Raw genomic sequence first — 13,114 nt, 5'->3', positions numbered from 1 at the left:
ATTTTGGTTTTTGGTCTCTATTTTTCTGCTGCTGCTGTTCAATAACTGCAGCAATCCAGCTGTGAAAAATGTGTTACACTGTTGTACACAAGTTATGGAGGAAGCTGTACAAATTAACTGCAAAATAATGTGAGCTCTTTGCTGGCGGGCTTGGTGAGGTGAAGAAAAAGCTCAGTTAAAAAGCTTGTTTGACTAGAGAATAAAAATCGTCTTCAGCCTGATGAGACCTGATTCTTTTCTTTTTTCTTTTTTCTTTCTTTTTTTCAGGGGGCTATATTGAAATACCTCCCCAGCATCATTAATGACATCCAGACTGTGTTTGATCCTGTGGAGCTCAGGTAACTCTCCAGAGAGTTTGCACAGCGGGAAATGATAATTGCCTGTCTACGTGCAAATTGTCATATTTACTTCTGAGCAAAGGAGGCGTTTTTCCTCAATTCTTGCCGCAGTAAAATCAACCCGTCGTGTGTGCGGCTCATTAGTCCTCTGTGACTATAATTACTGGATGTGAAATGTGAATAGCATTAAAATTGTCACAGCTGCTCTTTTGCCTCTTTTTCTTTCAGCGTTCTCCTCGCGAAGTTCATCGAGAGCATTCCCGACTCTCAGCTCGTGCGTCAGAAGCTTGGTTGCATGTGTAAAATGGTGGAGAGTGACCTTTTCAGGCAGCCAGGTAGGAGTCCTTGAGGCTCAAAAAAAAGCCCGTGATGACATTTCGTACGAGATGAAAGAGGAAAAACAACTTTTACACTTGTGTACAAGTTTATTAGGTTAGATCCATTAACAGGAAATGTGCCGTGTTCCCTTAGAGTGTCGAGATGTGCTTCTGCCGCTTGTTACCGATCAGCTGAGTGGGCAGCTGGACGACCACTCGACTAAACCAGACTACGAGGCCTGCGTCCAGCTGCTCAGCACAGTGCTGGACAACCTGGACCGCAAAGACGTGGTGAGGCAATTACTGGTTCACGTCCAAATTACCGTAGGAATTATCTCGTCAGAAATGAGGTGGTCGATACGAGCTGCCAAAATTCAATTTATCCACAGAGAGCAGGTAAAGAGCTTAGGTATCCATGGGGATCACAAAGAAAAACTGCTACTCTTTACCATCACAAGGAGCCAGTTGGGGTGAATTGAGCCTATTTTTAGATTTTATCTTAGTACTTTTAACTGGAGAAAAAAGCCTTAGGCAGACCCATAGCATGCTGGAGGGATTATAGATCTCATCTAACCTGGAGGAATCTGCGATCCTCTGGAGAAGCTGGAGGATGTAGTTAAGGATAAGGATAGCCAATGTCTTGGCTGCTCTGCTTACCCTGCTGCCACTGTTGTGCTTATCCAAGATAAGCTGTTCAAAATGGATGGATGGATGGTTAAGTGGAACATCTAGTTATCCCAGTTTGACTTTTACTTGCCTAGGTTTTGAAATATTGCTCTCTAGTGACTTTTCCTTCCCTCCACCCTATTATACCGGAGATGAATGGAATTTCCTTCTTTGATGCTCCAGTGAGAAGAAAAATGGCAGTCACATCACTTCCCACATAGGTTGTCTGGATAATCCACAAACCTACATTTACTAGTGTGAAGCCTACCTTCTAACGTTAATAAATATGAAAAATATTTGCTGCACATTAAATTATTTCATCCTTTTATTTTATACCTAAAGAAAAACAGCAGACCACAACAGACCAGCGACCTGCCCATATTCACAAGTTCCAAAAACAGAGCTATGTCAAAGGATGATTCAGCACAAGCATGACAGAGTAATAAAGTAGAAAGCAATAAATTCAACAAATCCCACTGCGGTATCTTTTTACTGTTTAGATGAGAGAGCAGGCTTCGTGTGTAGCTTGGTGATATGCAAACTGCTGCTGAGTTTACACTCAGCTTTGTGGTCAAAAATGTAGCCAAGCTGACAACGTGGTGTCAGTAAATTTAGAGCTGAATCCAGTAAAACGCTAAAAACCTTAGAGCTGGCAGTCTCTTATAGGTTGTACACATTTGTTTGTATTTTTGAATTGCTTCTAAGTTTTCTTTCCATTGCCAGAAAGCATAAATTAATCCTGATTAATTTCGTTTGCAGCTGAATGGGGTCAATTTCATGCAAATTTGGAGCCTTCTGCATGTACACAAAATGTACAATAACTATTCATATTCATAATCCAGCCAGAACCACGTGGATTTGTAACAGGATTTCAGACATTCCCCCACAAACAGGGACATAATTGCTGCAGGACAGCAATTCAACTGCAAAATGACATAGCCTCTCTTTTATAAAGGATTATAACCAGAATACAACCCGATGGCAACCAGTTGAGTTGAGTTCCAACTCTGAGCTCATTGGAACAGAATGACTGTGATTAGCTGGAACGTGCTGGCAGCAGACTGCTATTATTTAGAAGCCTTCGCCAGTTTGTCTGAGAGTGATTGCAGTCAGCACGAATCAGGCCGCGATGGTTTGGAGACAGATTCCACCAGGAAACCAGAGGTCACACAGAGGTTGAAGTTGTTGCACTCTCAACCACCTGAGGAGCACTTAGTTGCCACAACTAGGTCGCCGGTTCGATCCCCGGGCTCTCTGTCCTGGTCGTTGTGTCCTTGGGCAAGACACTTTACCCTACTGCCTACTGGTGTTGGCCAGAGGGGCCGATGGCGCAATATGGCAGCCTTGCTTCTGTCAGTCTGCCCCAGGGCAGCTGTGGCTACAACTGTAGCTGCCTCCACCAGTGTAAGAATAGTGGCATTGTAAAGCGCTTTGGGTGCCTTGAAAAGCGCTATATAAATCCAATCCATCATTATTATTACAACTACTTGTTAGTCAGAAATGGGGGGAAAAAATGGATGACCACAATTTTTTCTCTTGAATTTTTACTCTAATATGACTAAAATCCAGACATGTCCAGTTTCTGATACAGAAATGCTTGACAACTGGAACCCCTATAGCTTATGAATCAATCCACTAATTGATTGAGTTATTAAATTTTATGTGTGTATGTGCGCGTGTGTGTCTATTTTAAAATTAAATACTGCGGGCACCGCAAAGGGAATTTCATTCATCTCCACGGGGACGACACTGTCAAAGCTGAGTATTTCAAAAATAATGAAAGCGCCCCTGTTAACAGTTTAACAAAAAGGGATTCTGTCAGTCTGTGACAGCACGTCTACGTCGCTGGTAATGGTGCCTGAAGCTGTTCTGTCTGCGCAGGGTCCAACCAGGGGGCACGTTCAGCTGATAATGGAGAGGCTTCTTCGCAGGGTTAATCGCACTGTCATCAGCATGGACCGATCATCTCCTCTCATTGTAAGACACACTCATATTACAGCTGAAATGTGTCCTTGACAACCACATTGTCAGCATTGGTTTTAATATTAATGGCACTGACATGAATAATGGCTATATATATATATATATAGCTGAATATGTAAAATATGTGCTGAAAGTGTCTTTTTTCTTAAACTTTAAAGATATTTGACTGTCTCTCTCTTGTGGCAGGGTCACTATCTCGCCTGCATGACGGCGATCCTCAAACAAATGGACGACATGCATTACTCCCACTACATCAGCACCTTCAAGACGAGACAGGATATCATTGTAAGTGTCTTGGATCCTCCCCTCTTGGCTACAGCTTGTCCTGAAGCATCTCATCAATAATGGGCTTTAAACCACCCAGGCCACTTACTGCTCCTTAAGAGAATATTGATTCTAGACATTTCATGCAGTGGATTAAGCACGCATGATGAGGATGTCCGTGGGCCTTAATTAAGCTGTGGGACCATTATGCCTGACTGACATGTAGTTGCAGTGCTGTGAATTTTTGGCAGGTTTTATTATATTTCTTTAAAGGGCTGGAGAGTAAACCCATGCAGTAATGATTTTATTGTACTTTTGACCCAAGGACTTCCTCATGGAGACATTCATCATGTTTAAAGACCTCATGGGAAATGTCTTCCCTGCTGACTGGATGGTCATGAACCTGGTGCAGATGGGAGTCTTCCTCAGGGCCATTAACCAGTACTCGGACGTCCTTAACAAGTTTTTCCTGGACCAGGCGCATTTTGAACTCCAGGTTAGTCTCGTCCTCCTCCTGCTTCAGTAGAGGTTACATTCTTTATTAAACACAAACTCGAAATCGGTTAATTATGGTATTAATATTTGAAAACCCTGCTTCCCCTCGCAGCTGTGGAATAACTACTTTCATTTGACCGTGGCGTTTCTCACTCACAAGACGCTGCAGCTGGAGTCCTTCTCTCAAGAAAAACGAAACAAGATACTGAACAAGTGAGACCATTTACTATTCATCAGACAGGTTATTAAAAATAACAAACAGATTGTGCGTTGTGTAGAATGTAAACAAAAATAGAGTTTTTATAATTGGCTAAATATGGAAGAAAAGCATATTAAATGCCGAAGAATAAATGTGTTTTCATTTTTATTTTTAATACACAATACAAGGAAAAAAAGACTGGCATCACTTTTGTTTTGAAAAGTCCTTATTTTTGAAAGCACATTTGTTTTCTTCTAATGTAACCTGAAATTGATTGGAAATCTTGTAAATGGCAAATAATGATTAATGGAATAATTCATCATAAATCATTTATGAATTTTTTAATGGCGTATCTACAAAGGCATACATTGGGCCTCATTACTAACCATTACTTCTGTTCTCCTGTGGCACATTGTGCTACCGAACTCAAGTTCATCACATTAAAAGACTGATTAATCATTTGAAAACCTCGTTCCTATTACGTCCGCTGTTGCATTGATTAAAGAAGTGGTAAATTTGGTTAGTGGAGCGGGTGGAGAATCAAGCATTGCGGGTCAAATTATAGTGCTAAAATGGACCAAAAAAATTTAAATCTAATGTTCTTCTCAAGTTCTAAGAAATAAAGGGTATCCTGGAAATTCAACAGTATGTACCACTCCATTTAAACAAACTGGTTTTAGTGGGAAGCCAGAGTATCTACAGGAGTTGGACAGATACCTCACAGGTCCTTATCTGCCAGCTTCTCAAACTAAAAGAACAAGAGAGTTTTTGATTCAATTTTATTGATATAGCGCCAAATAACAGCAACAGTGGCCTAAAGGTGCTTTACATTGTACAGACCATACAGTAATACAGGCCCAGCAATAGATGACCCTTTATGATCTACCGAATCCAAACTGGAAGCTGAAGAGGTGGCTGAAAGCTGAAGGCTCTGCCTCCCATTTTACTTTTAAATACTCTAGGAAGCGAGTGAGCTGCTCTATATGGGTGATATGGTACTACAAGGTAGGATGTGGTCTGATAATTATTTGTTCTCATTTCTTCAGTTAAATATAAGATTTAAATCATATGCAAAGGACTGCATTTTGTCATCATTTCCCGTTTGCACACCTCTTATGCCACTGTTGTTGTGGTTGTAGAGCATATTTTAACAACGCTTTGATTGAATTTTGCTGCAGATACGGAGACATGAGGAAGACTATTGGATTTAAGATCAGAGATATGTGGTATAATCTCGGTGAGTGTGCTGGACCATCTGGTAATGCTTCTGTTATCACAGAGTTTGTGGAACTGTGTATTCATTCCCTGCAAGTAATGCAAGGGGAATAACAAGACAATATTTTTTATTGTCCGGCTTCATATTTTGTTGTTGTTTTGTTTGCCACATTATTAGATTTGTCCTCTCTTTGTTGAGAATGAAGATGCGGTTTATTGCCTCCTCAAATAACACTATGATGTTTCTGTGTGATAATGTTCGTTGTCCCTCAGGCCCCCACAAAATGAAGTTCATCCCAGCTATGGTTGGACCCATTCTGGAGGTCACATTAGTGCCTGAGCCCGAACTGAGGAAAGCCACCATCCCAATCTTCTTTGATATGATGCAGTGCGAGCACAACTTCAGCCCTGGACACACGTTTGAAACGGTGAAAATCTGCCTCAGAAGTTTGCCACTTTGGTGGTTTTTGTTTGAATTCTGCAAAAGCTGCTCCTGGCTAAATATGACATTTGTGATGCTTGTGTGATGGTGGCCTTGGTTACTTTATTTATTTTTTAAATTCTCTTCTCATCTTTGCAGTTTGAAAATGAATTGATAACAAAATTGGATCAAGAGGTAGAGGGAGGCCGAGGGGATGAGCAGTACAAAGTCCTGCTGGAGAAAACGTAAGCCAGAGGAGCAGATCAAACAGCAAAGATTTCTTTTACCCGAATCTGTTTAAGGAGTACACCGCACTGATGAAAAACACTGATTCTTTCTCAAAAAGGGATTCACATCGGATTGCTTCAAAAAATAATACAAAGGCCTTTCTGATTGTATTTTGATTCGGCTCTCAAGGAGCCAGAAGAGCGAGGTAGTCTGTTAGAATTGTAAGGAGTGTTTAATAAAGCGATGTCTCTCAGGGACAGAATGTACCATTCTGGAATAATAAAGCAAATTTTATTGTGATTGTCAGAAAGAAAGTCGGGCTTTAGCAAAGTGATGAACTAGAAATTTACCTTTACAACTGAAGAGTGGTCTATAAATGACTTTTGTTTTGTTGGGTATGTGTAGATTATTGGAGCACTGCAGACGCCACAGATACCTGTCCCAGTCAGGAGAAGAGCTGGCTCTGCTGCTGAGCAGCCTGCTGGAGAATCTACTGGCGTACCGCACCATCACACACGATGAGAGCCCCGAGCACCGCATGAGCTGCACCGTCAATGTGCTGGTATGCCCTCTGCCTATATTAACCAAAGGTGTAATGCTATTTGCAATATAAAGCAATCACCTGTGCAAATAGCTTGAAAGAAAATGTTTAAAGAAAAAGCATCAAATTCTCCCTCTTTTTTTCCTTCCTGCAGAATTTCTACAAAGAGAAGAAGAGGGAGGACATTTACATTCGGTGTGTCAGATTGAGACGTAAAGCTATTGGTTTGCAGGCTAATGGGCGAGCTGTGTCTAACCGCTGTGCTCTTGTAACAGGTACTTGTACAAGCTGCGAGATTTGCACCTGGACTGTGAGAACTACACAGAGGCGGCCTATACTCTGCTGCTGCATGCCGAATTACTGGAGGTCTCTGACACATCAAAGCCTTTTTTTTGTTTGACAGAGAGATCTTTTTTTAAAGTCTGAGCTGTTTAATCTTTTTCAAGTGTGCTTCTAAATGGTGAACTGAATGCTTATTTATGGTTATTTGCTTTAACTCAGTGGTCCGACAAACCGTGCGCAGCTCATCTGATACCTCGGGGAGACGGGGAGCATGTGTGGACCCAGCAGGAGCTGAAAGAGAGGCTCTTCCAGGATATTATATGTTACTTGGACAAGGGCAAGGTGATTATTAGCTGCTCTACATGTGAGATGTTGTCTTAGCATGAGGCTTAAACCACTCCAGAGAATGTCTGTTCTGTAAGTCAACATTGGCAAACTTCTCAGGAAGTTGCAAAAGCAACAAAAACACAGACCCAGCCACAAGACTCTTGAGTTGTGACAGCGTTTAGGCTTCTCAGTAGTTAGCGCATGAAGCATTAACTGTTATCCCCCGAAGCTGTGAGGTAGGGGTTTTTACCGAGAACAGCAGGGGGAACCAGATGGCGAAGTATACCTTGTGTTATGTTTACAGTAGTCCCTCTTATGACCGAGTGGTGCATGTGTCTTCTTAGATGTGGGAAAAGGCCATTGAGCTGGGCAAACAGCTGGCCAAGATGCGCGAGAGCCACATGTTTGACTTCATGGAGCTGAGCCAGCTACTGGTAAGAAGAGATGCTTTAGAATTGAGCACTGCAAATAAAGCACTGTGATTACTGAAACCTCAGAGAAAGTCACCTTCATAAACAGATAGGGAAAACAACTGATATAAAGTGCAGACTCTCATTGTTTATGGCCTCATTAATACTAATTTAAATGAGCGTGATGACAAGAATTATGTGGCAGCTTGTTCGAGGCTGCAGCCGGTTCTCTGGGAAGGGGAGAAGAGAGTGTGTGCGGTAACCTTTTGCTGAGCTCATTTTCACTCCGACAGCGTCTGCTGATAGTGTGGAGTTTAATTTGATTATGTTCAGTCTAGTTATAAAGTCTCTCATCGTTAGTCATTTTGTATATTTGTGCTTCAGAAGTCTTTTCTTGAAATTAGGTAAAAGATAATGAAAGTTTTGTTGCAGGGTTTTTTTTTAAATACTGTTATAAATGGTTTTATTTTTGGAACTGCTGTTAGTTTAATTTCAAAATACTGTCTTTGAACTGTATTTACAATCTTGTTTGGCTTGTGTTACAGAAAAAACAAGCTGAGTTCTATGAGAAAATAATGCATGCAATGCGGCCACAGCCAGAGTATTTTGCTGTTGGATATTATGGCCTTGGATTCCCGTCCTTCCTCAGGGTAAGAAAATGAACACCTATCTCAATAAATAGAGACTTAGGAAAAATCCTTATGTACCCGTTGCTTATGCAGTGAGCTGGCTTTTTGAAAAATGTCTCGGGGCAATGTGCAATAATGCCGATAAAGGTTATTAGCTTTCTGATGACACGAGAGAATGTCAGCACGAATACAGCATCACACATGCACACCTCTCGTATATCATGGAAAATGAGGTTGATCATAATTCTTGCTGCTTATTGACTTTCATTTGATGTGTTACACAATTACACTTTCTGCTGCAGAATAAAATGTTCATCTACAGAGGCAAAGAGTATGAGTGGCTCGAGGACTTCAGCTTAAAGCTGCTCTCTCGGTTTCCAAATGCCGTGCGGATGACCAGCACAGCACCCCCCGAAGAAAACATTAGCAACTCCCCAGGACAGTGTATCCTTTAATGATAAGAAAATGCTTTTAATTCATATGTCAGCATTTTTGGACATGGAATATTGTGACCCACCCCTTATTTCTTCATATTTTGCTTCCAAGAAGCCAGACTTCCTTGTGATTTTCTTTTTCTCTTTTCTTTTCCTTTCTTTTAAGTGGTCTTCAGCCATAGTTCTGCAGGCCTTATAGATGTCTTTCAAAGTTTTTTCTTTGGAAATTGGCTGCTTTTTCACCCATTACAGTCCAGTTCTTGTATCTGACCCTTTTCAGAGGAATGCTAGTTAAGCTACTTAACCTATGAATTATTTAAGCATAAAAAAATGCCACCTAACTCATGAACCATTATTGTGGGGCTTGATTTCAGCCCTTGGTTATGAGGATCTAGTTAACATTGATGAAATTATGAATGCAGAAAAGTTTCATCAGAACAGGAACGACATTATTTTTCTAGCATGGAAATGATCTAAAATAAACTCAATTAAGTAAGTGCAAAAATCTTCATAGATTGGCCTCCTCAGAGTCCCAGCCTCAATATCCCAATATTAGTGAAGCAGTGTGGGATAGTTGTGACAGAGAACAAAAGGCAGTAAAATCCAAAGAAAAGGAGAACTATTTTACTATTTTACGAAAGCTTGTCTAAGAGAGTGAATGTGCAAACAATTTTTTGCCTCACTGTATCTATTCTGTATTTCTGTAACAAAAAACCTCAACCCCCAAAAGATCAAAGCAGGTCTAGCTGAAGATTCACAGACCAATGCAGATGTAAGAACCAATGTTTATGTCTGATACCTTCATTAAAGCTTTAGCTTTAGCTTTGGTCCATGGCTAGTTAGCACATGTTAGCATGCTAAGAGAGTATATTAGCACCAGCACTGAGAGAGTTCTTTTCTTACCTCAGGAGTACAATTTTTAAAAAATAAGAAGGCACTTGCTTTTATTTGCCAATTAAGGAAACTCTTAAAACCATACTGAGTTAGATTTGTTTGTTGTCTCTGCTTTTTCATATTGTCCCTCGTCTTATCCTTAGCTGAACTTCAGACATCCAATGCTTTACTGTCAAGCCTGTTCTCACTTTGCCGAAGCAGTTTAAAGACAAGGGGGTTCCAGAGCAGATATTAAAGTGCGTAACAGAACACTTAAAGGCTGATTTATTTTCCCGTGGCTATCCTGGGATTTATGGTTCCCTGGGCAAAGCGCTAACTCAATGCTGTCCTTCCCTGTTCTTTTCCAGCTATTACAGAACCAATGAAGTGGACCAATTCCAGTATTCCAGGCCCTTCAGGAAAGGTGAAAAGGACCCAGACAATGAATTTGCGGTTAGGACTTTTTAAATTTACTTTAAAGCAATGACTCATATGTAAGCATACACTCATAAATTAAAAGGAGGCAGAAAAAAACCCTGTGTATGCACATGTCGCACCTCAAAGATTGATGAAGACATGAAAACGTCAGCCTTTATATTTTATTGTTATTTATTCTGCCCTATAGACCATGTGGATCGAGAGAACAACATACATTACGGCCTATCGCTTCCCAGGGATTCTCAAATGGTTTGAAGTCAAATCTGTCTCAATGGTAAGAACACTGGACTAAGCCTTGATGCTCACACTCTGTGTTTTCTTGCGTCGCATCGTTTAGTTCACTAAAATTTGTCCTAAAATACACTTTATTTTTAATGTGTGTCTCTTTAATGCGCAGGAGAAAATCAGTCCTTTGAAAAACGCCGTAGAAACCATGGAGAAAACCAACGAAAAGCTGAGTAACCTTGTGCAACAGCAAGCATGTGATCGTTCACTGTCCGTCAACCCACTGTCCATGATGCTCAATGGCATAGTTGACCCCGCAGTCATGGGTGGCTTCTCCAACTATGAAAAGGTCATTTAAAAAAAATAAATTAATATGACATTTTCTCTTCAGATTGCTTTTTTTTTTTTTTAACAGACAAATAATTTAAAAGGATTTTTTTTGTAATTGGGTCATCTTATTAGGCTGGAAGCTTTGTGGAAGTTCTCAAAGCAAACAAAAATGGTTTCTGGACAACAAACAGATAAAAAAAAACATCTCGCGCTTCACAGTGAAATGCTGATTCCCGACAAAGACGTCCTCAACACACATTCACTCATTTTTGTTTCAATTATGCCAGTGTGTATAGGGATAGTAACTTTTGGCATGGATTTCAAAGAACAGCTCGTGCAGTACTGTGAATGCAGTTATACGGTCATTAACTAAAGTAACGGACAGATTCAAACTCTAATCTGATGATTGAATTAAAGGAAACAGCAGTGCTCATGGAGCACACAGAGATCACAGAGAACATACTGTCCTCTGAGAAAACATGGATTTTGATGCATTTCACCTTGTTACAATACTTCTCATTGTTAGGCTCATCTCTGCATGAAAGGGTAATTGTTTCTGTGTGTTTTTGAGCATTCCTGATATCACATAATCAAATGAGAAGTCAATAGATGGAAATAAGCTTTGTCATTGTGGCTTTAGTCACATAAGAACTCGATTTTCACCATCGGAACAAAAAAGAACAAAGAACAACAAAGTCATCCGTGACCCAGATGACAGCGAACAGAACTTCATACCAAAAAGGATCTTTTGAATCCACCTGTGTTTTTTGTATTTCTGGTGTAGGTGGTGGTGTAGAAATACTGCATGTGGACATGTGGACATGCCAAGTGTTTGGCAGGCTGTATGAATTGATCATTTACTGCGACAACAGCAATGTAAATTGTACAAATGGGGGGAAAAAAGGCTACTTTTTTTCTTTTTCAAATTGAATATGTACTGTGCACACTAGAAGCCACTCTTTACATCTATTAAACTATAGTAGAACAGTGTCTCACTGCTTCTCCTTGCAGACTGCATTGTTTGCTGAATTGGTTTCATGTCGCTTGCACAGCTCTTAACTTTTTTTTTGAGCCAGAATATAAAGCATTCAATCATCCAACTACTGCCAAAGCCCTCTAATAAAACATAATTAATTCAACTCCAAACAATAATGGTGAATTATAATTTCTAAATCCTTTTTTTTTCTCCCCCACTCAAAACTTCTGGCTGGCCTGTTGCTTGTTATGAGCTACAAGATTGTATTCAGAAGTATACCACTGTGGCCTCTTTGCCACTCTTTGGAGCTCTGTTCAATGTAGCCAGTAGCTGTATTTTAAGTGACAATGCTTTAACAACACAAAAAGCCCCCAAGTTGCCCAATTTTCATTCTGGTTCCATTCTCTGCAGGCTTTCTTCACAAACGCCTACATCCAAGCGCACCCAGAGGACCGTCAACGCATTGAGGAACTTAAACGCCTCATTGCCCTGCAGGTAAATCCTTCTCTTGTCATTGCCACGGTATCCATGACAGCAGCCTTCTGTAACACTTAGGTGCTCCTCTCCCCCCTCCAGATCCCCCTCCTGGCAGACGGAATTCGCGTCCACGAGGAGAAGACAACGGAGCAGCTGAAACCCTTGCATAACCGCCTGGTCACTTGCTTCCAAGACCTTCGGGAGAAAGTGGAGAAGCAATATGGCGTCATAACTTTGGTGTGTTGCCAGCTCAAAAACTCAATTTAATGTAAGAGGGTGCCAACTTAAGCTATTGGCCCTCTTGCCTTCCTATCAAATGGTTCTCATTCAAAGCAGAGTGTACATTATATTAGTGCAGGACCATAAATCTTCCTTTAGCCAATCTATTGCGACCCGTGTTTTGCCTGTCATTGTGCTCCTCCCCTGCCAAGATCTCCTCTCCTCCCTTCAGTGACGCTTAATCCCATTTGTGTGTCCCAGCCCTGCTCTCTCACCGAGCAGAAGAAGAGTCGCGTGGGCTCTGTGGTGATGCCCTACATCCTGCCCTCCACCCTGCGTCGCATGTCCACTATCTCAACCATCTCCAACGCCTCCTCGGGCCTCTCCAGCGGCTCTGCTTCCTCAGACGGGCCCTCCTGCCTTTCCTCCCAAGAGTCAGTCCCAGCATCCTTGTGCTGCTTAGTTTATCTACCTTTCCATCCTGTCTAGACATTGTTTACTTTTAAAATGACTTTTGTTTTTCTTGTTTGGAAAAAAAAGTGCACCGTCTATGCATCTGATTCTATATCTGCTTCATTCACAAACAGTTCCTTGTTGTCCCGTCCCAGAGATCGCAGGGCGTCTATTCTGTCCCGCTCAGATGAAGACAATAGGATTGCTAGAAAGAACAGAAAAGAGTGGAGTGTGAGCAAATCCCAGAACCTCCTTGAGAGGCAGTCAGATGGAGATGAGGTAAGGCCTTATGCCCAAGAACTGTTTACACACTTCATATTTCTTCTGTTATTTTTATTCCCCTGTAACGTGCACTAAACAAAGGTACTTAAAAA

General features: G+C 41.1%; 1 protein-coding gene across 4 annotated transcripts in view; it reads left to right on the top strand.

The window, feature by feature from the left end:
* Window positions 1–13,114, top strand: part of dock5 (dedicator of cytokinesis 5) — a 35,968-nt gene that overhangs the window by 20,584 nt on the left and 2,270 nt on the right. For 2 of the 4 annotated variants that reach the window (XM_006803186.3, XM_087849004.1), the window contains 25 exons: window positions 268–338; window positions 567–673; window positions 810–946; window positions 3,203–3,298; window positions 3,491–3,589; window positions 3,894–4,064; window positions 4,176–4,276; window positions 5,441–5,499; window positions 5,751–5,905; window positions 6,058–6,143; window positions 6,532–6,688; window positions 6,822–6,862; window positions 6,943–7,033; window positions 7,169–7,291; window positions 7,621–7,710; window positions 8,232–8,336; window positions 8,618–8,759; window positions 9,798–9,879; window positions 9,991–10,075; window positions 10,248–10,334; window positions 10,458–10,634; window positions 12,003–12,086; window positions 12,168–12,305; window positions 12,549–12,721; window positions 12,875–13,019. In XM_006803186.3, the coding sequence (XP_006803249.1) occupies window positions 268–338; window positions 567–673; window positions 810–946; window positions 3,203–3,298; window positions 3,491–3,589; window positions 3,894–4,064; window positions 4,176–4,276; window positions 5,441–5,499; window positions 5,751–5,905; window positions 6,058–6,143; window positions 6,532–6,688; window positions 6,822–6,862; window positions 6,943–7,033; window positions 7,169–7,291; window positions 7,621–7,710; window positions 8,232–8,336; window positions 8,618–8,759; window positions 9,798–9,879; window positions 9,991–10,075; window positions 10,248–10,334; window positions 10,458–10,634; window positions 12,003–12,086; window positions 12,168–12,305; window positions 12,549–12,721; window positions 12,875–13,019 (2,802 nt within the window). Of the gene's footprint in view, window positions 1–267; window positions 339–566; window positions 674–809; window positions 947–3,202; window positions 3,299–3,490; window positions 3,590–3,893; window positions 4,065–4,175; window positions 4,277–5,440; window positions 5,500–5,750; window positions 5,906–6,057; window positions 6,144–6,531; window positions 6,689–6,821; window positions 6,863–6,942; window positions 7,034–7,168; window positions 7,292–7,620; window positions 7,711–8,231; window positions 8,337–8,617; window positions 8,760–9,797; window positions 10,076–10,247; window positions 10,335–10,457; window positions 10,635–12,002; window positions 12,087–12,167; window positions 12,306–12,548; window positions 12,722–12,874; window positions 13,020–13,114 lie in introns of all 4 variants that reach the window. The other 2 variants (XM_006803187.3, XM_087849003.1) reach the window with 2 other exon arrangements.

The sequence above is a fragment of the Neolamprologus brichardi genome, chromosome 12, assembly GCF_056152115.1.
Source record: "Neolamprologus brichardi isolate AB-2024 chromosome 12, ASM5615211v1, whole genome shotgun sequence".
Classification (NCBI taxonomy): Eukaryota; Metazoa; Chordata; class Actinopteri; order Cichliformes; family Cichlidae; genus Neolamprologus; species Neolamprologus brichardi.
Note: the sequence above shows the minus strand (reverse complement) of the source record. Positions and strands in the feature narration are given on the sequence as shown.